The 23,413-nt window shown below is 34.9% G+C and overlaps 2 protein-coding genes across 2 annotated transcripts in view; one reads left to right on the forward strand and one right to left on the reverse strand.

Moving 5' to 3' along the window:
* Positions 1-4,217: 4,217 nt before the first annotated feature.
* LOC107713023 (claudin-5-like) lies at positions 4,218-5,649 on the reverse strand. Its single transcript, XM_016518438.1, has one exon. It carries the CDS (start codon positions 5,319-5,321, stop codon positions 4,674-4,676), a length of 648 nt encoding a protein of 215 aa, XP_016373924.1. The 5' UTR covers positions 5,322-5,649; the 3' UTR covers positions 4,218-4,673.
* A 1,173-nt stretch (positions 5,650-6,822) lies between these two features.
* Positions 6,823-23,413, forward strand: part of LOC107713037 (septin-2) — a 30,307-nt gene continuing 13,716 nt past the window's right edge. Inside the window, exons 1-7 of the mRNA XM_016518455.1 lie at positions 6,823-6,944; positions 13,571-13,616; positions 13,932-14,031; positions 14,111-14,197; positions 15,779-15,902; positions 18,491-18,625; positions 19,767-19,884. Coding sequence (XP_016373941.1) covers positions 13,590-13,616; positions 13,932-14,031; positions 14,111-14,197; positions 15,779-15,902; positions 18,491-18,625; positions 19,767-19,884 — 591 coding nt within the window. The 5' untranslated portion in view covers positions 6,823-6,944; positions 13,571-13,589. The remainder of the gene's footprint in view (positions 6,945-13,570; positions 13,617-13,931; positions 14,032-14,110; positions 14,198-15,778; positions 15,903-18,490; positions 18,626-19,766; positions 19,885-23,413) is intronic.

The raw sequence follows: 23,413 nt of genomic DNA on the forward strand, positions 1-23,413 counted from the left end.
TATATATATATATATATGTATATATGTATATATATATATATATATATATATTTGACTTGATTTGATCAGTTAATTTAGGGCCATATTTTTAAGTCTACTTGACATTTTTACTAAAACTAAAATGAAAACGAAAACCATAAAAAAATATTTTTTTCGTTTTTGGAAATAAAATAAACATTGACTGGAATAAAATATATACTGTGTATATATTTTGTGTGTGTGTGTGTGTGTGTGTTTACTAACTTAAAACTTTTATAATTTTTTGTAAAAAAATGAAAAATGAAATACAACTGAATAAAAACTATACAGACATAAAAAAAAACTACTAAAAATGTCAAAAACACAACAAAATTCCTAAAACTTTAACTAAAATTAAAAAGAAAACTAATAGTATCTCAGTGGTACTAAAATAACACTGCAGTGTAAAATAATGATCTATAATAATTGTGTATTGGTTTATAATAAAATGATTTGTATATATGTGAGATTTGTTTGTTTATGTCAGTATAAGGTGAGAGGTTGTTCTTTCTTCACATTCTTGTTCCTTGTTTCTGTCTCTCTCCCCCATCCGTGTCTTGGAATGTCTGCCGACGGGTCTTCCATTGTCCTCATCCATATGGCCACATTATGGGGTCCTGTCACTAGGCAACTGCAGGTTCTTTTTACGGTTGCCATGACGAAGATTCTTTAATGACGTCATCGCTGCCCCCATGTGCCTCTCTTCATTATGGATGGAAGGTCCTTTTAAAAAGTCTGGCACCTCCCCCGAGTACCCACCCAAAACACACACACACACACACACACACACTCGTTACTCAGCCTCGTAACCTCTTTAGCTTCCAAAGGGTGACTGGAACTAACAATCCCACAATGGTGGCTGAAAGAGCTGGTGTGGATATTCATACAGGCTCTATTGTGTTCGAGACTGAGAGAGGAGGGTCGGGGGAAGCAGTGCTGTTAACAAACCCATAAACTTCAGAAACACAGGACCACAAGAGTTTGCGCTATAAAATGCTCGGTCAAATAATCTAGGAAATGACTTCAGGTGGCAACAACTAATTAACTAGTTTTGTTTAAATGGTATAGTTTTATTTCTATATAAAATAAATTACATTTTATAGTCAGATTAGGTAGAAAAAAATAGAGATTTTTGATGAAATTTACATTTGTGAAAATTTGTGATCAAAATTTTCAGTCATATTTTGCACTGTATGGTATTGTTTTTCGGCAAAAATGTATGAAGTTACTTTATAGTTGTTTAATGTAGCAATTTAGCAATTATTGCAAACTAAAAACCTGACTTAAATGTATGAATTTTTAATATCCATATCCATTTTTTCAGAATTTAGCAGTTATTGCAAAGTAAACACCTGATATATCATTTATAGTATTTTTTATTTAAAAAAAATTTTTTTAAAGAAAGCATATGGATTTTTATATGCATTTTTTTTTTTTTTTAATCTATTTTTTGGAGTTAAGATATTATTGCAAACTAAAAATCTGATAAATTATTTATAGTGTTGTTTTTTCTATTTGATTTTGTGTAAAGAAACTTTATGGATTTTTATATATATTTAATTCTGTCATTATTTATGAGTTTCTTTCTTCGGTTGAACATAAAAGACGATATTTTAAATAATGTTGGTAATGAAACAGTTGCTGGTAGCCATTGACTTTCATAATATTGGAAAAAATACTATTGAAGTCAATCAACTTCAATGTTTACCAACATTCTTCAAAATAAATGTGAAATAAAAATATCTGCTTCTGACAGGGCAATTTTGGCTCAACCAATGGCGTAAATTTGGGGTCAGGACTGTCTGTTGTCCAACCAGTGGAATATTAAACTTGTTTGAAAACAGTTATGCTACTGTTTCTGTAATTGCGTTTAGTGACACTAGAGGGATAGAAATGACAAAATTAAGCTTTAAAAGCTACCTAGTTATTAGGTAAATTTCACATAAACATACATTTTTCCAACCAAACACCATCTTTTTTTGTAACTTTTTTAGAAACGGAAAACTATGCATCCGTTATTTGACTTTGTACTAATAGGAAAGGTATAAAAACTACTAGTTTATGCTCTCTTTTTATGTATTTAAAAAAAAAAATCTGTTTTCTTTATTTTCTCACCGTTTTATTTAACTCCCTGGCTTTACTGTTGTGATGTTGTTGTTCAAAACAAAATTAAAAAAGAAATTTGGGGGATGGGGGTGGGGAGTTATATATATAAAAAGGTTTTTTATGAATATTTTAGTGTTATCTTCTGTCTTTTTTTACAATATAAATATGTTTTAAAAAATAAGAAGTTATGTAATCTAATACAGTTAGGTTCATGAAGTCATATTAATATAATCTATTTTTTGGAGTTAAGATATTATTGCAAACTAAAAATCTGATAAATTATTTATAGTGTTGTTTTTTCTATTTGATTTTGTGTAAAGAAACTTTATGGATTTTTATATATATTTGTCTAATGGATATAATCTATGAATCTAACAAAAAATTAAATATATATTTTTGGTGCACTGCCAGTGAACGTTGGCAGTGCAAACAAAAATCAAATGGCCCGACTGTGCCAAGAAAAAAAAACTTGGATCCAGAGTTGTATCTTGTGTTTTTCAAGTAATTTTTTTGAAGTAAAGTTATTTTTCATTTTACATTGCCGTGTGTCCAGTTCAGTTAACTGGAGCTAACCAGTAAAATCAAGTCTTGCAGTTCTCCAGTGTGACTGACGGGTTTTTGCTGTGTTGAGTGGTCATATGACCGGCTAAGCCTTAAGAAACAAGGTTTTGGAAACCCAGACAACAACAGTGGCACTTCACATCTGACTGTACTCACTTTTCATTTAATAACCACCCAGCATCAAATACTTAGAGCTCATTTGAATAAATTGGTAAGAACCTTTGTGGTAACTTCAATGCTAAATATAAGCCTTCATGACTTTGTTTAGCATCAAAACTAGTTAAGAAGCGAACTACCAGTCCAGAAACCACAGTTCATATGAAAGTTATAGAAGGGCTTTCGCAACCTGATATTGAGCTTGAGGTGACAGTGTACATCACAACTATAACCAGAGGTATCAAACAAAAACACAAACATTCATATTTGTGTCAAAACTGTAAATGTTTATTCCAAACAACATTAATTCAAGAATTCAAAGACAATTAAAAAAAGTAACAAAAAATAAACATTTCAGATGAGCTGAATAAACTGAACATAGAGGTCTTGAGTTCAAGAAACATGAAGATGCCCATCCGTGAAGACACTAACCGGCAGGATGTTCCCAAAAACAGACATTTTCCATAGTGGCCAGAGATCCTGCTGGACTGTATTTCTCATGTGTGCCTTGTTCAGCTCTGATGAGCATCTGCGTGGACGGGTGAGTTACGATTGACCGGTCAGTCAGGAATCGCTTCAGTTTTCCAACTGTTTCTCCAAGCGTTTAATAAGAGTCTCTGCAAATGTGCCGAAGCAGATTCCTCTACACACATACTAAAACCTCGGTAAACATCACAACAGCCACAGCTACTAACTTAATGCTTCTAGTCTTTGACAAACTTTTACAAGCTTACAGACTTCTCCAGGTACCTAAAAGAGATCTGTTGTCAGATTATAACTTCTCTTTCACTCACGAATATCCTCGATAGGTTTGAAACAGCATTTTTAGCAAAAGCGAGACCCCTTATACTAACTTTCATTATGAAAACAAACATTAAATATGCTTAACAGATCATAGTTTATACACCTTTGCACATGAAGTTATAGGAACATTAAGTATATCAGCTTATAATGATCAGAAAATGTGTATAAACTCAGAAATTGATAGGAAATATTACAATTAATTCCCATTGATTTAAAAGTGAAATTTGAAGTAGAAAGACTGAAATAGTATTTTCTTTTTAAACATAATGTTTTATTTACTTAGAAAAAATCATGTTTTACATTGTATCAGTGACATTTTTACTTAACGTTATTATTATTAAAGGATTTATTAAATACATTTCAGCCAATCAGTCCAAGATGCTTTAAAAATAAAAAACAGGCAGGTAACACTTTACAATAAGGTTCCATTAGTTAATAACATGAACAAACAATGAGCAATACATTTATTACAGTATTTATTAATCTCTGTTCATGTTAGTTAGTGAAAATACAGTCATTCATTGTTTGTTCATGTTAGTTCACAGTGCATTAACTAATGTTAACATGCACGGCTTTTGATTTTAATAATGCATGTAGAAATGAACATTACACGCTGTAGAAGCATTGCTCATTTTTAGCTCATGTTAACTAGTTAACTGATGTTAACTAATGAACCTTATTCTAAAATGTTACCAACAGGCATATATAAAAATGATATAATGTTTAACAGATCATTAGTTAATGCACATTAAAATATGAATATTGTACTAATGAACGATTCGGGACTATTTCAAAGCATTGTGATGATCTGTTAAGCACTGCATGATGTTTGTTACTATTGTTGAAAGTTATTATAAAACGTCCACCTTTCAGAAATGCATAGGCTATCCTCAAAAGTTTCGCGTTAAATAAAAAAAATGGATCCAGTCAGTAGTCCAAGATGCTTAAAAAAGGAAGAACCGAAACATCTGCAGGTGCAACACTCAAGAACGCACAAAACAGCATATGTAAACGAGTCCAAACAGCGTCTAAACGTAATTCCTCTTGTCATAGTCCCCGTTGGACGTTGCTCTTTTGGTGGGCGCATATTTGGCCGAGTAGCCGGAGCTTCCAGAGGAGGGACACGAGCAGCAGAGCATGCTTCCCCCGAGCAGCAGCAGCGCGGTGGCCGCCCAGCCGATGTAGAGCGCCGCGCCGATCTCCCGCTTCTGGGCCGCCGGAACCTGAGGGTTGTAGAAGTCGGAGATGATGTTGTTGGCCATCCAGCACAGAGGCACGAGCACGAACACGGCGCTGACGATGTAGATGACGCCTCCGACGTTCACCACGCGCGCCTTGACGCTCTCCGGCTTGATGCAGTTGGTGCACTGCGCGCCGGCGATCACCACCATCAGCCCCACGACGCACAGGACGGACGAGATGACCGTGAGCGCACGCGCGGCTTGGAGGTCGTGGCTGAGCGCGAGCATGGAGTCGTGAATCTTGCACTGCATCTGGCCGGTGCTCTGCACGGCGCACGACATCCACAGGCCGTCCCAGATGGTCTGCGCCACCACGATGTTGGCCTCGATGAAGGCGGTCACCTTCCAGGTGGGTAGCCCGCAGGCGGTCATCTCCAAGACCGTGCCAAAGACGCACAGGGTCAGACCCAGGATCTCCAGAGCCGCGGAGGCCATCTCTTTTATTCCTCAGATAGATCTGCGCACCTGTTGAGGGATGTGTGGAAAGGCTGCGTTCCTCTCCAGAGACTTCAGCCTTAGGTTTTCCTTTCTTCTAACCAAAGTGTTCGACTCTGAACTTTTTTCTTTTTCTTTTTTTTTTCTCTTGCGTCTCCAAATGTTTCTACCCAATGTTTTTTTTTCTCTCTCTCTCTCAAATCGATCAAAAAAACTGAAGCGCTTTGATCAGGTGGACAGCATCTCTTCGCTGCGTCTCTTCTGTGCTTTGACTAACGGACTTTTCTGGACTGAGAATAAGTGGAGTGGAATAATAGCGGTACGCCAAGAGGAGGGGTGTGTGTGTGTGTGTGTGTGTGTGTGTGTGTGTGTTTAGTACTGAAGTAAAACTTTTATCCAATCGCAGGATGGAGCATCTGTTGCTCGCCAATGAGAATGCAGAGAAGCTGTGCGTTTGAGTTTGAGGGCTATATCAATGAATAAAACAGTTTTATTTGACTTAAGGATTTATTTTGAAACTCTCCAAGGACAAAGCAACCAGAACTATGGATATGCTCAAAGAACTAAACTCCTTCTTTATATTGCAATTATTAATGTATAGCCTACCCTTCTTGTTGCTTTTTTCTTTCCTTTGTCTTTCTTTTTTTTCTTTCATAAATTGTAAATGTCATGTTGGTAATATTTCGTCATGGTTTGAATGTTAAATGTTCAGCATATACAATAATAAAATAAAATAAAAAATTTTTGCTTTCATTTCTTATAAAAACAACTCCTATACAAAATACTGTAAAAATATAATGCCACTTATGTATACTTTAAGTCAGCACCTAAACAAATACAAAAATTTAAATATAAAACTAAATATAATAAGAAAATGTAAACAAAAGTTAAAAATCTCACTTAAATAATAATTAAAAAAACAAGTATTTTGTCACAAGTCTTGAAGCGTGTTTAGACATGTTCGCTGAAAGCATTGGAAACCGACAGCTCTCAGAAACTGTGACCGGTCTCCGCCATCTTGGCTCGAATTCTCCGCTCTTTCGCCGGTCCCTCGCATTGATATTTGAGCCATAATGGCTTCCATGGTTTGAATGTTAAATGTTCAGCATATACAATAAAAAAATAAAATAAAACATTTTTGCTTTCATTTCTTATAAAAACAACTCCTATACAAAATACTGTAAAAATATAATGCCACTTATGTATACTTTAAGTCAGCACCTAAACAAATACAAAAATTTAAATATAAAACTAAATATAATAAGAAAATGTAAACAAAAGTTAAAAATCTCACTTAAATAATAATTAAAAAAACAAGTATTTTGTCACAAGTCTTGAAGCGTGTTTAGACATGTTCGCTGAAAGCATTGGAAACCGACAGCTCTCAGAAACTGTGACCGGTCTCCGCCATCTTGGCTCGAATTCTCCGCTCTTTCGCCGGTCCCTCGCATTGATATTTGAGCCATAATGGCTTCCGTTGCGCCGGGATCTCGTAGGCATTATGGGATAAGGGCGGAATTGTAGCGATTTCCGGATTCGCTGGATTGGCCTGCTGGGAAGAAAGAAAACAAGGGAGGTGGAAAAAACTCCAGGATTTTGAGTTTTATCACGCGTTTATAACAGGTAAGGGCTTCTGGCGGCTGAAAAGTTAGTTAAAGTTTCTTCGCGTTTGTATCCGGAAGTGATTAATCACTTTGTGTCAATCCCTGTGTGGCTCCAGTAACTGTTGCATGTCAAAGTTGGTGCAAAGTTACACTGAGAAGAAGTTTGATTAAATAATATAGTTGTATCACTCGATAGCCTACTTGGTTTCTCAGTTTGAAAGTGTAAGATGTGTTTTGTTTTATTGCGGTTGTGCCAGTTTTAGATGTGCTGCGTGCACTGAATGAAGAACATTTTATCAAGCAGGGTGTGGAAGAGGAGGAGGTGTTTTCACTTTAAACGAGGTGCTATAAAAATGTACCCAAGGTTATCTGTTGTTATTTAATTTATAAATTACATTGGAATTTGGCATCATGTGAATTTCGAGACATGTTGCTCAGAAAGAGGTTTGGGGGAGTCGAGGAGCTGATGGCCAGAGTTTGACAGCACATTTCAAAGTTTAACAGCACGTTCTCCGCCTGGAACCAACCTCCTCACTTTAACATGGAGCCAACATTTCGGTACATGATTCAGTTTTTTTGTTATTTATGAGAAAATTCATACCTTTTTTAAAGTACTGTCGTATCTTAAAGGGGTCATATGATGTTGCTAAAAAAGAACATTATTTTGTGTATTTGGTGTAATGAAATGTGTTTATACAGTTTAAGGTTAAAAAAACACATTATTTTCCACATACTGTACATTATTGTTTCTCCTCTATGCCCCGCCTTTCTGAAACGCGTCGATTTTTACAAAGCTCATCGGTCTGAAAAGCAAGGTGTGCTCTGATTGGCCAGCTATCCAGTGCGTTGTGATTGGCCGAATACCTCAAGCGTGTGACGGAAATGTTACGCCCCTTACCATATTGTGATGCCCTGTCCGGCCGGAGCGTGATTCAAAAACATTCAAACCCATTATAAACAAGGCAATCGTTGCATCCAGTGGGGACATAATTAAGGATTATAATTACTCATACTGTCTTTTTACGCGTTGCGTTGCATGGTGCCACGTAAACATAAAACCACGTCTGCATTTGTGATCGGAGAAATGACAAACAACAAGCACTACTCTACACTGCCCAAAAAAACTCACGTTTGAATCGTCAGTGGCAAATCCTTTAAATATAAAAAAACATACTTACAGTCTGTGAGCAGCCGGCATTGTAGTCTACTCTCCCAGGATCAGGAAACAGTCCTCCATAAAATGCGCTGCACACATCTGAATATTTGGGTTGAACTGTTCTGGAACAGTGGTGCATTCTGGACCTTTCTCTGTGCTCGCTAAAGTTAGTATGTGCTAATAATATAATATTCATGTTGATTATATATTAGATATGTGATTATTGCTTACATACAAATATTACTATTATATAATTACATTTGTAATATATTTTTGAACATTTATGTTCCAAATGCTTTGTAGTGCTTTACAATAATAGTCAAATAATGGAATGTGATGATAAAATTAGCAAAATACAGCATAACAAAGGAATATTTAGTACTATAAATTTAGTACTATAGTGTTAATGAAAAAAACATTTTTTTAAACTAGTCCAAAACAATTTCTGCTGGGTCTCAGGGGGTAAAATATGTTCTAAGAACGTTTTGCTAACGTTCCCATTATGACAACGTTATTTCTGAATATTCTCTGAACATTCCCAAAAAAATGTTTCAGACAAAAATGTGCATAAACAATTTATAAATAACATTTCTGTGCTATATAGGCCCAGACAGCTTTAAGCGAACGTTCTGTTAATGTTACTGGAAGAACGTTTGTTCATAACCTTGAGAGAACCTTAAAACAACGTTAGCCTAAGTTCTCAGAATGTTCTACTGTTAGCTGGGTATTTATAAAACAATATCTAGATCAAATGTTTTTTGTCAAACTGAATAAGAGAACTTCAGGCAGCTTGTATTCATCAGAATTATATCTTTTGGCTCATGTTATGTTAAAATAACCCTGAACCTGAATAGAAGTGGTCTGAAAGGAAATCCCCACTTTATAATGAGCAGGATTTTGGCTTTTGGCAAGACATGTGACAAGTAAACAAGATGAGTTGCTAAATGACTTCTTCATTATGAAGGACTATTAACTGTTTCTGATGAGAGTTTATTTTCTGTTTTATTGCGCAACTGTGCTTCTTTTGTGCAAATAAGTGTCTTTTGCTTCCTTTAGCAGTCCTGTATAGGTTTGCGTTGAAACTTTTGACTTTTAGGTGTTGTTTATATCATCTATAGGACACATTTTAGCATGTTTTATTCAGAGCAGAGGAGGAATGATTCAAAAACAGTGTTTATTCATTTTTTGTGCTTATTTTGTGTAAATGAGAAACCGTTTGAAGTTGAAACAAAATGGAAACGAAACTTAAATCTGGTTAAATGTGTAAAATGTTCAAATATGACTTCAGAATAGCACAAATTTAGAAGTTTGGTGCTGGTGAGATTTTTTAATGTCTTTGAAAGATGTCCAAGGCTGCATTTATTTACTCAGAAATACAGTAAAATCAGTAATACTGTGAAATAATATTACAATTTAAAATAACCGTTTTCTTTTTTTTAAATATATTTTAAGATGTAATTTATTCCTGTGATGCAAAGCTGAATTTTCAGCATCATTACTCCAGCCTTCAGTGTCACATGATTCTTCAAAAATCATTCTAATATGCTGATTTTGAAACATTTCTTATTATTATCAATGTTGAAAACAGTTGTGCTGCTTCATATTTTTATGGAAACATGATCCATTTTTTTTCTTTATTAATGAATAGAAAGTAAAAAAAAAAAAAAAGCATTTATTTGAAATGGAAATCTTTTGTAGCATTATAAATGACTTTACTCTCACTTTTGTGTATTTTGCACAATAATTTACTATTTGAAAGCATAAAACATGCATTATGCGTTCGTTGACAAGGCTGGATTTTACTAGGTGGATTGACACACTTCTGTTAATTGGATAATTGGACCCAGTTATCAGCCGATAATCTTGAAATGGTCAGTTAATCTGCAATATTGCTAGTTTAAAGTAAACTCTTTAATTCAGATAGCTACTGGAAGCTGCAGACTGTCTCTGCCATCTTGGCTCTGAATGTCATCAAAGTTCTTTCTCTCTGTTGTTTCCTCTCTTCGTTCTCACATCTCATCCCGCACTCCTGATGTGTCATTTCCGCCTGTGTTTGAAAGTGATTCCGTCCTTTGTCTTGAAAATCATTCATCAATACGCCGGAGCCACTCTTCAAAAGTGAAGCGAATTGCGCCGGAGGTCATGAGGCGCACGTTTCACTCATAAACTCAAGTGCTGCTTTGAACGGTAGTTTGGTTGTGAAACAGCAGCAAGCGTCGGCCATCAGCAAACCCAGTTTCTGATCCGACTGACTGTATATGTGGCGTTCCAGTCACATGTCTCACGAGCTTACAATCCACTAAGCTCCGTCAGGAATTCTCTTAAGAACCTCAAAACCATTTTTCCCTTTATCGTAAAAACGGCAAATCTCTTAAGTCAGGTCACAACCTACAAAAGGGTGAGGTAGAGTTGAAAGCTGGTGAGTTTGTTCAATCTTTTCTTGGTTTTGTAGTTTAATGTACGTGTTAATGCAAAAAAAAAAATCACCCTCGGTGTAACCGCTGCGCCGATAATGAGGCCACTTGATTAATCTGCAATGAGTTTATCCTTGCCATAATTCCCAGCCAGCAATAACAAGACCTCCCAGAGTGTGTGTGTGTGTGTGTGTGTGTGTGTGTGTTTGTGTGTGTGTGATAAAATAGGGATTGCAGTGTCCTGTATTATAAAAGCAGCACCGCTACACCCACAATCTGACATTCATCCTAAATTAGTTTCCGTACTTTCCTGAAAAACACTTTGACTCTTGATTTTTCCTGTCTTAGAGCAGAAACACTCATGATCATAAAAATGAAGAGCTCAGTCCAACCTTCTTCCTTGTTTTGTACTTATTTTGTGTAAATATTAAGGTTAGAGCCAAATGGAAACGAAACCTAAATCTGATTTAACATTGTGTAAAATGTTGAAATATTCACAAATTTCGAAGCATGATGATTTTTTCGAATAGAACAAAATTACTGAATTAAAGTGAAAACATTTTTAAATTGTTTTTTTTTTAAGAACTCTCTTCTGCTCACCAATGCTGCATGATTATATGATTGCAGTAAAAACAACAATATTGTGAAATATTATTGCAATTTAAAACAACTGTTTTCTGTTTGAATATATTGTAAAATGTAATTTATTCCTGTGAAGCAAAGCACATTTTTTGGGAGTAGAAACACTCATGATCATAAAAATGAAGAACACAGTTCAACCTTCCTTCTTGTTTTGTACTTATTTGGTGTAGGCCTAAATAAGAATAGAAAAAAATGGAAATGAACCCTAAATCTGATTAAGCATTGTGTAAAATGTTCAAATATTCACAAATTTCATAGCATGACCACTTTTTTTGAATAACACATAATTTGCAGAATTTAAGTGAACATGTACATATATATATATATATATTTTTTTTAATAGTCTCTTCTGCTTACCTAGGCTGCATTTATTTGATTAAACATACAGTAAAATCAGTAATATTGTGAAAGGTTATAACAATTATTGCAGTTTAAAATAATATATAAAATATACTGAATATGTTTTAAAATGATATTTATTCCTGTGATGCAAAGCTGAATTTTTTACTTGTTTAGTATAAATGAGACAATTGAAACAAAACCTTACAAAACAGTGTGTAAAATGTTTTCACAGAATTATTGTTTTTGAATAGCACACATATAATACAATTTAAAAGTTTGGGGTTGGTATTAAGATTTTGTTTGCTTTTAGTCTCTTCTGCTCTCCAAGGATGCATTCTGCTGTAATATATTTTAAAATTTCATTTATTCCTATGATGGCAAAGCAGATTTTTTTCTTGTCTTGGGAGTAGAAACACTCATGATCATAACAATCTGTCAGTATTACCGCTGTTAGGCTTTCACAGTGATGACTTCCAGCCCGCTATCTCTGAATTGAACACACTTTCACCCAAACCCCATGAAGTACACCTGTGTGTGTGTGTGTGTGTGTGTGTGTGTGCGTGTGTGCGTGTGTGCGTGTGTGTGTGCGCACCATGGGGAGTGGTGAAAATGTAGGAAAGCATTTCCAGGAAGATGAAAGATAAACAGCATTGTTCCCTCCCTGTCGTCACCCCTCGCTCTGCTCTTCATGTCTAACACACTCACACACTCCAGCGTCTCCAGAACAGTTTGTTCCCCATCAACATCATCAGCCCGACCCAATGCAGATCTGATACAGTGTGTGTCAGAAGATCAGAGTGATGGAGAGCTTCAATCAGTAGCGCTTTCATTGAAAGTGAATGTTTCATTTGACTGTAATGTGAATTAGAGTCATTTTATTGGCCATCTGCTGCATTTAAGATTCAGTGACCAGTTTTTTTAGTTTTTGATTTTAGAATTTTTATTTATTTGTTTATTTGTCATGTTTTGAGTGAAGATTGGGTAAATTAATTAGTCTGTCATTACATTTTTAAACAACATACACTGCTGTTCAAAAGTTTGGGGTCATTAAAGGGTTAGTTCACCCAAAAATGAAAATTCTGTCATTAATTACTCACCCTCGTGTTGTTCCAAACCCGTAAGACCTTCGTTCATCTTCGGAACACAATTTAAGATATTTTTGACGTTGATGATGATATTTTAATGAGTTACGAAGCTACGAGAATACTTTTTTGCGCAAAGAAAACAAAAATAACGACTTTATTTCACATTTTCGTCTCTACTGCGTCACATTGGACGCGCGTTCACGACAGTACCATGAGATGAAAATGTGGAATAAAGTCGTTATTTTTGTTTTCTTTGCGCAAAAAAGTATTCTCGTAGCTTCGTAACTTTACAGTTGAACCACTGATGTCACACGGACTACTTTGTCGATCATCTTGGTACTTTTCTGGACCTTGAACGTGGTAGTTACCTTGCTGTCTATGGGAGGGTCAGAGAGCCCTCAGATTTCATCAAAAATACCTTAAATTGTGTTCCGAAGATGAACGAAGGTCTTACGGGTTTCGAACAACACGAGGGTGAGTAATTAATGACAGAATTTTCATTTTTGGGTGAACTTAACCCTTTAAGAATTTTTTTAATAAATACTTTAATTCAGCGAGGATGCATTAAAATGAGCAAAAGTGACATTAATGACATTATTAATATTACAAAAGATTTATTTTTTTCAAATAAATGCAATTTTTGTGACCTATTGACCAAAAAATGTATCACAGTTTCCACAAAAATATGCAGCAGCACAACTGTTTTCAAAATTGATAATAATCAGAAATGTTTTTTTGAGCAGCAAATCAGCATAGAATGATTTCTGAAGGATCATGTGACACTAAAGACTGGAATAATAATAGTTTTTTTCTTTTCTTTTATGGAGTAAATGTTGTGTAAACTAAGTGTTGAATACATATTTTTCATTATTAGTTTTTACAGTATTTTTAGCATTATCATAGCCACCCTGTTCTTTAGATATTTAAGATAAATCTATAAGGACTTCCAAAAGACTTGTAATGCATTTATTTATTTTGTTTTATCAATATTTTTTTCTTTATTTAGTTGTGTCGTCAGAAACAAAATGTCGCAGTCTGGAGAAAAAGGAAAGGTAAGATTCCCACACTTATTTAAAGGCGAAGTGTGTAATTGTTTTGTATATTAAAATATTTAATGTTCATAGTCACTGTAATTAAGTAATTGATAATGATTTGTCAACTGACTTAACCAATGGCGTTAGTTTGGGGGTGGGGCTATCTGTTTGCTCAACCAATAGAAGATGAAGGGAGTGTTAGGAAAATCTGTTGTTATTATTATTATTTTGTTATTCCATTTGGTGCCACAAAAGTTTCACACTTCACCTTTAAGTATTGAACATTTCCATATTAAACTTTATTTCTCTAACCGTTCTGATGTGTGGTTCTAGTTCCCTGATGCTGCAGGATATGTGGGATTTGCCAACCTGCCCAATCAGGTTCACAGGAAGTCTGTGAAGAAAGGCTTTGAGTTTACTCTGATGGTTGTAGGTGAGGAACATATAAACACACACACGGATTCAGACAGACACACACTGTGCTTTTAACCTGGTGTTATTTGTCATCTTAGGAGAGTCTGGTCTTGGTAAATCAACCCTGATCAACAGCCTCTTCCTGACTGACCTCTACCCAGAGCGCTATATACCTGGAGCGGCAGGGAAAACACACACACACACACACACACACACACACACACACAAACGTCTCTCCTGAGGTCTTCATTAACTCTACAGGTCAGGATATTGTGTCCAAGACTGAAATGATCCCTAGCAGTCATGAGAAAAGCCTCTTTAGATGAACCTCATTTAGACCCGAAAAATATGTGAACACTCACACGTAAAACTGTCTGAATGCCATTACACGAGATAACGAAATATCAAAGTATGCTTTAATTGCAAGGTCTTAAAAGTCGTAATTCACCCTTCCACAAATGAAAGCTTTAAAAAAGTCTTAAATCAGGCCAGAAAGTCTGAACTTCATCACGTTTATACCTAAAATAAGAACAAATATCTGTCAGTAGGGTATGAAAACTTGTTTTCCCTTTAAATTTCCTTTACATGGTCTTAAAAGGTCTTAAAAAGTCTTAAAGGGGTCATAGAATGCTACATGCACTTTTACAAGTTGTTTGAACTGAAATGTGTGTTGTCGCTGAACTGGCAGTGGATTACATTTGTTTCAGAAGGGAATGTGCCCGCGATCTACATAAATGCGTCTATGTTCGTGCGAATCATTCGTGATCCAGCCTCATCTACAGAAGAAGCGAGTATAATGTTTTGTAACGAATCTTTGCAAATCGCCTTTCCTAATAATGTGCTAATTAGCAAGTTTCACGATGAATGCGGCTAAAGTAAACAGTCTCTCTGAGAGCGGCTCGGAAGAGGGGCGGGGGCAGCAGAGCTCATTAACATTTAAAGGAAAATGCTACAAAACTGCGTGCTCTGAAAAGAGCTGTTTTTGACAGGGTAAAAAAGGTGTTTTTTTACACTACCATTGAGAAATTTTAACCAAACTATGTTACACACTTTTCATTAAGACCCCAAAGAATCATATCAACTTGTGGAAAATGGGCATCCTATGACTCCTTTAAGTTTACCTTTATAAAACCATACGGAAGCCCTGTAATTGTAAAAACAGACAAGCACAAACACTTTTCAATAAAACATTTCACAAATAGAGGTCTGTTATGATCTAAATGTTATATTATACTAATATATAATATAATATATTGCATATTTTGCCTAATGCAGTAAAGTAAGACATTTTTTAAGAGTGCCTTAAGTGTCCAAATGCTTTTTTGCGTAAAGTAATATTTCCATAATATATTATATTTATTGCATATTTCGTCTAATGCAATAAATGAAGAAATTTTTAAAGTGTCCAAATGCTTTTTTGCGTAAAGTAATATTGTCTTCAGCATGATGCTGCTCCCGCTGGAATGCAGAACATTTCTGATTTAGATGCTCAATGCATGTAAAATCCCTTTAAATGCCTCTGTTGAGCACTTTGACTATGAAAGCTCTCTAGAGTAGAAGGTTGTTTTTAACAAAGTAATCCCATCTGTAGCCCAGGGCCTCCTCCCAAAGGTTCTCAGAAAATGCTCATTAATCTTTTTCACGGTGCATCGATAAATCATTAGTATTTTTAATTTGATTTGTCGTGATGCTCTTCCTCAACTGTTCCTCTTTTTTTCTGTGAACTTGCGTGTTTTTGTTCTGATAGGATGTTTTTGTACTTGCAGAGAAGATCGAGCGCACGGTCCAGATTGAAGCGTCCACGGTGGAAATCGAGGAGAGGGGAGTGAAGCTCCGCCTCACTGTGGTGGACACGCCTGGATACGGAGACGCCATCAACAGCCAGGACTGGTCAGTGTGAGCTAAATCAGACCAAACCTCCCTTTAGAGACATCTGGAGACATCTTCAATTAAAAGAATGAATCATACTTCAAATATTATTTTTCATTTATTTAAAATGTGTTTATTATTATTTTCTAATTCTAAAAGTGGTACGGTAGGGTTAGTCATTGTAATTAGCTTTTTTAAATATAAAAACAATATTAATTTCTGGTATGTTCATGAGGTCAGAAATGTTTTGGTACATACTAATCAATGTCAACGGGGTGTGGAAGGTGAAATTTCTGTCTTCTGAGCCATATATTTATTTCCAAATTTGACGTTCTTTATGATTATGTCAGCTGTCCCATGCATTTTCATTTTCCCTGTAAATTATTGGTGGTAGATAATGACTGGATATTTGCAAAGCAGGGTATACCTGCTGTAAATACATGCTGTTGCAGTTCAAAACAGGATATGCTTACATTTGCTAAAAATTTAGTGGCATTTACAGTGTTTCTGTGTTGCATTATTGCATTAGTCCAAATGACATTTTGTTTCTTTTCATTACTCTCTTGTACAGGACTGGACAAGCACCTGCACTTTTAAAGAAAAACATTTTGTTATTTTGAAATGTCACTTGCTCTGTGATATTTTGTCTAATGCATTGAAATTAAGACATTTTTAAGTGTCTTAAGTCTCCAAATGCTTGTGTACATATGAGTGGATCATTTTCTTCACTCACAGTTTAATGCAGAACAGCATTTCTTATTTTGTTTGCCTTTTGTGCATTTAAAAAATGCTAGATGAACCACAGATTTAGGCATCTTGTCATGCAATTTTACAATTTTGACTATTTTAATGTGACTGATGCATCTTAGAAATGCAATGCTCATGGCAGAGTTCTCAAAAAAACTCAAAATAATTTGGATGCATCATCCATCTCGATACGTCTGGATGTTGCTTTAAAGTTGATGCATTTAGAGATATTATGTTTTTTGTCATCCAACAGCCAAATCACAGCATGCTTATTAATGAACTGTTGCTTAAAATAAGCAGTAGATCTTGACACATCCCTACTTTTTTTTTTTACATAATGTGTGTTTACTCTTAATTAAATGCACTTGCATTGGTGCTGCTGTTGTTCTGCATCAAAATTTCCCTTAGATACTAGCTGTTTATTATTACAGATATCTACCATAAAATTATACCTTGCGTATAACTATGACCTCTTTAATGGAAGACCGGACTGATTATTAATTGAATACCCCATGTTTTGTGTTGTATTGTATCTGCAGAGCAGAGATTATTTACATTATGGCACTTGACTGTAGACTGGAGGCAGCTGTTGTCTCTTGTTGCTCTATTGGTCATTGAGCCTTGCTAAGGAATGCTGGGAATATCCTGTTTGAAAGAACAATATCCTCCCCATCTCTCACCCACAGACTTCTCAGGCTGATAATGAAAATGTGCCATCCACGTTACCTACCTACTGTCATATCACGTCGTCTTCTACTTCAGCCTCTCGATAAGGCTGCGGTGTCAAGGCCGATTCGTGCATGACGTTTATCAGAAGACACAGAAGTGCTTTAGTTCTGGTTAGGGGGTTAAGTTTAGTTTAGCGTGTGATGTTTAGATAAGTCTGGAGACTTTAGAGCAAAAGGGAAGCTGGTGGCGAGACTTTAGAGAACTGAGAGTTGGTGCATATCAGGGTCATTGTAGTTAACTAAACCTTAAAATAAAAGCATAAAAACATAATTTTTACTTGGGAAAAAGTTAAGTGAAACAAAACAATTGATAACATTTTTTTTTAGTTTTAACTAGTGCTGTCAAACGATTAATCACGATTAATCGCATCCAAAATAAAAGTTTTTGTTTACATAATATATGTACAGTGGGTACGGAAAGTATTCAGACCCCCTTAAATTTTTCACTCTTTGTTATATTGCAGCCATTTGTTTAATTAAAACCATAAAAAACACATTTTACTTGAAATAAAAAATGGTAACAAACAAAATATAAAATCTTATAAAATATATAAAAATATATAAAAAAATTCAACTAGCCAAGGGAACAGTTCTTCTTTTTTTTCTTGAAATAAATTAAGTGTTAACTGAAACAAACATTTTCAACAACTTTCAGATTTTTTGTTATTTAACCTGATGTACTAAAAAACTAAACCTGATCAAAAACTGTATAAATATGTTTAAAAAATAATAGAAATAACAAAAACATAACTAAACTACTAACGTTTACTTAAATCTAAAATAAAAAAAAGAAAATATGAATATAAAAACTAATTTGAAATATTATTCAAATCTATAATAAGATCTCAATGATAATAAGTTAACACTGGTGCATGTGGTCTGTCTATACTGGACAGGAACCAGTAAGCATGATGTTGTGGAACATTTTGATAAGCTTTATTTGGACAAAGTGGTTGTTTGTTTGTTTGTTTCTAAAGTGCATCCTGATATCTCATGATTAGATTATGGTTTTGTTCAGCTGAGATCCGTATCCGATGCTTGTTTAATGCGTTAGTTTAATACAATCACAAGCTTTTATGTCTGAGTATTTCCTTTCAGCTCGTTCTCTGATCTCTGCTTTATTGTGTTCGACAGCTTTAAGACGATCATCCAGTATATTGATAATCAGTTTGAGCGATACCTGCACGACGAGAGCGGCCTGAACCGCAGACACATCGTTGACAACAGAGTGCACTGCTGCTTTTACTTCATCTCTCCGTTTGGACACGGGTAAAACTCCTGCACATGTTATGCCTTTCGTCATAAGTCAATAAAACATTATTCATGCAGAAAGTGGCTTTAGCCTTCAATTAAGGTCTGTTTGCAGCAGAAGTGATGCATTAAAGCAACATGAATCACTAACAAAAAGCACTGGTGGAACTTACACCAAATCTTTGCACTTTAAAGTTTAAGTTCAAAAGTGATGTGAATTGTGCATCAGAAATTTTAAATGTTTTTCAAAGAAGTCTCGTCTGCTCACCAGGGTTGCATTTATTTGATTAAAAATGGTGTAAAATCACCAATATTGTGAAATATTAGTACAATTTAAATCACTATTTTCTATTTGAATATATTTTAAAATGTAATTTATTCCTGTGATCAAAGTTGAATTTTCAGCATCATTACTCCAATCTTCAGTGTCACATGATCCTTCAGAAATCATTCTAATATGCTGATTTGCTGCTCGAGAAACATTTCTGATTATTATCAATGTTGAAGACTGTTGTGTGGCTTCATATTGTTGTGGAAACTGTGATGCATTTTATTTTCAGCATTCTTTGATAAAAAAAAAGTTAAAAAGAACAGCATTTATTTGAAATAGGAATTAAATAGGGATGCACCGATACCACTTTTCCAGAACGAGTCCGATACAGAGACTTTTGTTTTTGGTACTTACCCGAAACCGATACAGTACCTGTATTTTCATTGTACATTTTTTTTATGATATATTTTTTTCAGGATTCTTTGATGAATAAAAAGTTAAAAAGAACCGAACTATTGAAATTGAAATCTTTTGTGACATTATAAATGTCTTTACTGACACTTTTGAACAATTTGATGCATCCTTGACAAATTAAAATATAAATTTCTTTAAAAAAAAAAAAAAGCCTTACTGACCCCAAACTTTTGGTGTACATAAATTGTTTCATAGTTTGTTTTTTTTGGTGTAGTTAGAGCAAAGTCGTCCTAATTCACATCTTTATTTTTATTAAAAGAACAGCATTTATTTGATATAGAAATCTTTTGTAACCTTATAAATGTCTTTACTTTCATTTATGTTCAATTTAATGCATCCTTTCTTAATATCTTTCAAATTTTACTGACCCCAAACGTATGTGATTTGTGCTTCTGTGTGCTTGGTTTTTCCCAGCCTGAAGCCTCTGGATGTTGAGTTTATGAAGGCGATCCACAGCAAAGTCAACATCGTTCCTGTGATTGCCAAAGCCGACACGCTCACGCTGAGAGAGCGAGACCGTCTCAAGAGAAGGGTGAGGATCTGACTCTCTCTGTCTAGAACAAGCACAACTGATCATTTGACCTATGACTAGTTGACAACAAGCCACAAAACTAACAACAGATGTTATATTTGATCATCTTTGGTGTTTATTCCAGCTTTGTGCTTTTTAGGATAATGATAAACACACATTTGACTGGTGCATTGAGTGTTTGGTGATCAGACGGTGTGTTACTGTAGGGTGGGGTGTGTGCATGCATTCATGCATTGTGACTTTCCTGGCAGTCTGGCATGGACACAAGTATAGAAAAAGACACGTTGGCCATGCACTGTATGTGCTTTAGTGAGCAGTTCTTCATGGACAATAGTGTTCTCCTTGTGAAGTCTGCAGATGTTTCCCTTTAACACACAGAGAATCACACACCCGCTGGATTGTGTCTGAAGCGGGGTCAGGTGTGTGTCGACCTGCACGCTCCGCGTCTTCCTGCTGATGTGCTCCGCAGGTTAAGTGGGACGGTGATTATGTGGCGTGTATCTGGCTCCACTTCTTTGGGACGTTATCTGTAGTCCCACAGGAAGCTTGCACAGATCAACATGAGCACTGGAGCTTGTTCAGCATTTCTGCTGCTGTTTTTAACACAGTTATGTTAATGATCGCAAATGGTGGAGGTTTATTTTGCCAGTGTTAGAATCATACTCCGCCTCTGTTTAACTTAAAACTTTCAGTTTCATTATTACTTTATTACTCATACCTCCATTTAAAAAAAAAAACACACAAATGTGAAGCTTTGAAGCATTGTTTAGGTGCATACATTTTATACACACTAACATTCAAAAGTTTGGGGTTGGTAAGATTTTTAAAATGTTTTTGCTTGCTTACCAAGGTTGTGTTTATTTGATGAAAAATCCAGTAAAATCTGTAATATTCTGAAATATTATTACAATTTAAAAGAACTGCTTTCTATGTGAATATATTTAAAAATGTAATTTATTCCTGTGATGCAAAGTTGAATTTTCAGCATCATTACTCCAGTCTTCAAAAACTTTCAGTTTCATTATTACTTTATTACTCATACCTCCATTTAAAAAACAAAACAAAAAAAAAACACAAATGTGAAGCTTTGAAGCATTGTTTAGGTGCATACATTTTATACCCACTAACATTTAAAAGTTTGGGGTTGGTAAGATTTTTAAAATGTTTTTGAAAGAAATCTCTTCTGCTTACCAAGGTTGTGTTTATTTGATGAAAAATCCAGTAAAATCAGTAATATTCTGAAATATTATTACAATTTAAAAGAACTGCTTTCTATGTGAATATATTTTAAAATGTAATTTATTCCTGTGATGCAAAGTTGAATTTTCAGCATCATTACCCCAGTCTTCAGCGTCACATGGACCTTCAGAAATCGTTCTAATATGCTGATTTGCTGCTCAAGAATAATTTCTGATTATTATCTGATTGTATGTTGAAAACAGTTGAGCTGCTTCATATTTTTGTAAAAAAAAATTTAAAAAAATAAAATTTTTATTAAAAGTATTCATTTATTTCAAAAAACAGAAAAAGTCTTACTGACCCCAAACTTCTGAATGGCAATGTATCATAAATTAGGTTAAAATTATTATTTATTTAGTGCAAATTCACCTTAATTTGTATCCTTATTGTTTAGGTCAGTTAAAAATACTTATCTGATTTTAAAAAATAAATGATACCATCTGATAGTTATATAATTATAAAGATACTGCTCTGTAGTGTTGTAGTGAGCTATTTTGTGTTAAAATCTGTAGTGTAACTAATACTGTTTCAGAAGCTTATCATGGCTATAACTGAAGTCAGCAACATGTAACTTGGTTAAAGGGGTGCTAGTATGCTTTTTCACTTTTTCAACTTTAGTTAGTCTGTAATGTTGCTGTTTGAGCATAAAAAAGATCTGCAAAGTTACAAAGCTCAAAGTCCACTTCAAAAGGAGATATTTTATTTAACAGAAATCACTTTTCAAAAACTACAACGAACGACTCGTTTGGACTACAACGCATATTTTCCAGGATTTATGATATCACAAATACCGACGAATGGGACGAGACCTGGTCTAGAAAAGGCAACGAGTGTTATAGGCGGGTGTCGCTGTTGGACAGTGTTATTCCTGCTTCCTGAAAAATAATGTGTTTTTCGAACAACCTAGTATGAGAGCCTGTTCTAGTACACTCCCAAAACAAAATCAAGACTTTGTAAAAGAGCATAATAGGACCCCTTTAACTATAGTAGTTACCTTAACACTAGTTATTTTAATCTTAGGATTGTGTGTCTGTTTATAGAAGAAAAATGTGCTATATTGTCTTATATAGTATAGTATTGTGCCTTTTCCTGTAGCTCGGCATGTTGCACATTATTAGATTTTACTTGACAAAAGAGTCGTAACGAGACAGTAGTGAGACAATTTGCCATCCGTCCCCTGCATTTCACCTAAACTACTGTTAAACCCCCAGACACCTGCTGATCAGTGACTTTCACTAGTATGAACAACAAAAAAGCCCAGTAGTTACTGAACTCTTCTCATTTATGTCTTGAGTTTAGGGTGTTCTGATTAGTCATCCCGACTGACCTCTGTCAGCGGCTTTTATGTGTGTGTTCTTGCATGTAAACATCGCCTCATTACTGAAAATGGTCAGTTTTAGATAAGACTGATGAAATCTAGCCCACATCCGGCAATCATTGCATGAACGTCCATCTAAGTAGTTTCAAGCTAAATGACCCAAATGTGTGTGTTCTTTGCTCTACAAACATGGGGTTTTTGGGTTTGATGTAATGATGTCAAATAGAAATAGTTCACACAGAAAAACACAACAAACATTTTCACTCTTGATCCAATGCACTTCCTTGATGGCTCAGAAAATCACAGGACTTGATTGCCTATGCTAGTCCATTTTTAGACATGGCTTTGGACACTGAATGCTTGTATTTTTAGTAGTTCCTGTTATTCGCCTGCTCCATAGATGCCATTTTTCTCTTCCTGCAGGTAATTTCAAAACACATTTTGATCCACATTCCCACATTGCTGTGTTTATTAATGCCTGTTTTGTTGTTTTAAAGGGAGAGTTCAGCAAAAATGAAAACTCATTTACTCATTTTTCAGACATAAAGCACTATAAACATATAGTCTATACAGCTTATGCGTAATATTCCAAGTCTTTTAAGGTCATACACAACCGTTTTTTGAAAGAAATTAATAGTTTTATTTAGTAAAGACACATTAAATTGATCAAAAGTGACAGTAAAGACATTTATAATGTTACAAATGATTTCTGTTTCAAATAAACGCTGTTCTTTTGAACTTTGTACTCATCATAGAATTGTGAAAAATAAAATGTATCACAGTTTTCACAAAAATGTGAAGCAGTGCGACTGCTTTCAACATTGACAATAATCAGAAATATTTCCTGAGCAGCAAATCAGCATATTAGAATGATTTCTGAAGGATCACGTGACACTGAAGACTGGAGGAATGATGCTCAAAATTCAGTTTTGATCACAGGAAGAAATTTAATTTTAAAATATACTGGAATAG

Source organism: Sinocyclocheilus rhinocerous, unplaced genomic scaffold, assembly GCF_001515625.1.
Source record: "Sinocyclocheilus rhinocerous isolate Xijiao unplaced genomic scaffold, SAMN03320098_v1.1 scaffold448, whole genome shotgun sequence".
Lineage (NCBI taxonomy): Eukaryota > Metazoa > Chordata > Actinopteri > Cypriniformes > Cyprinidae > Sinocyclocheilus > Sinocyclocheilus rhinocerous.

Coding starts and splice junctions, on each gene's coding strand:
- LOC107713023 (XM_016518438.1), bottom strand. CDS start 5,321: ATGGCCTCCGCGGCTCTGGAGATCCTGGGTCTGACCCTGTGCGTCTTT.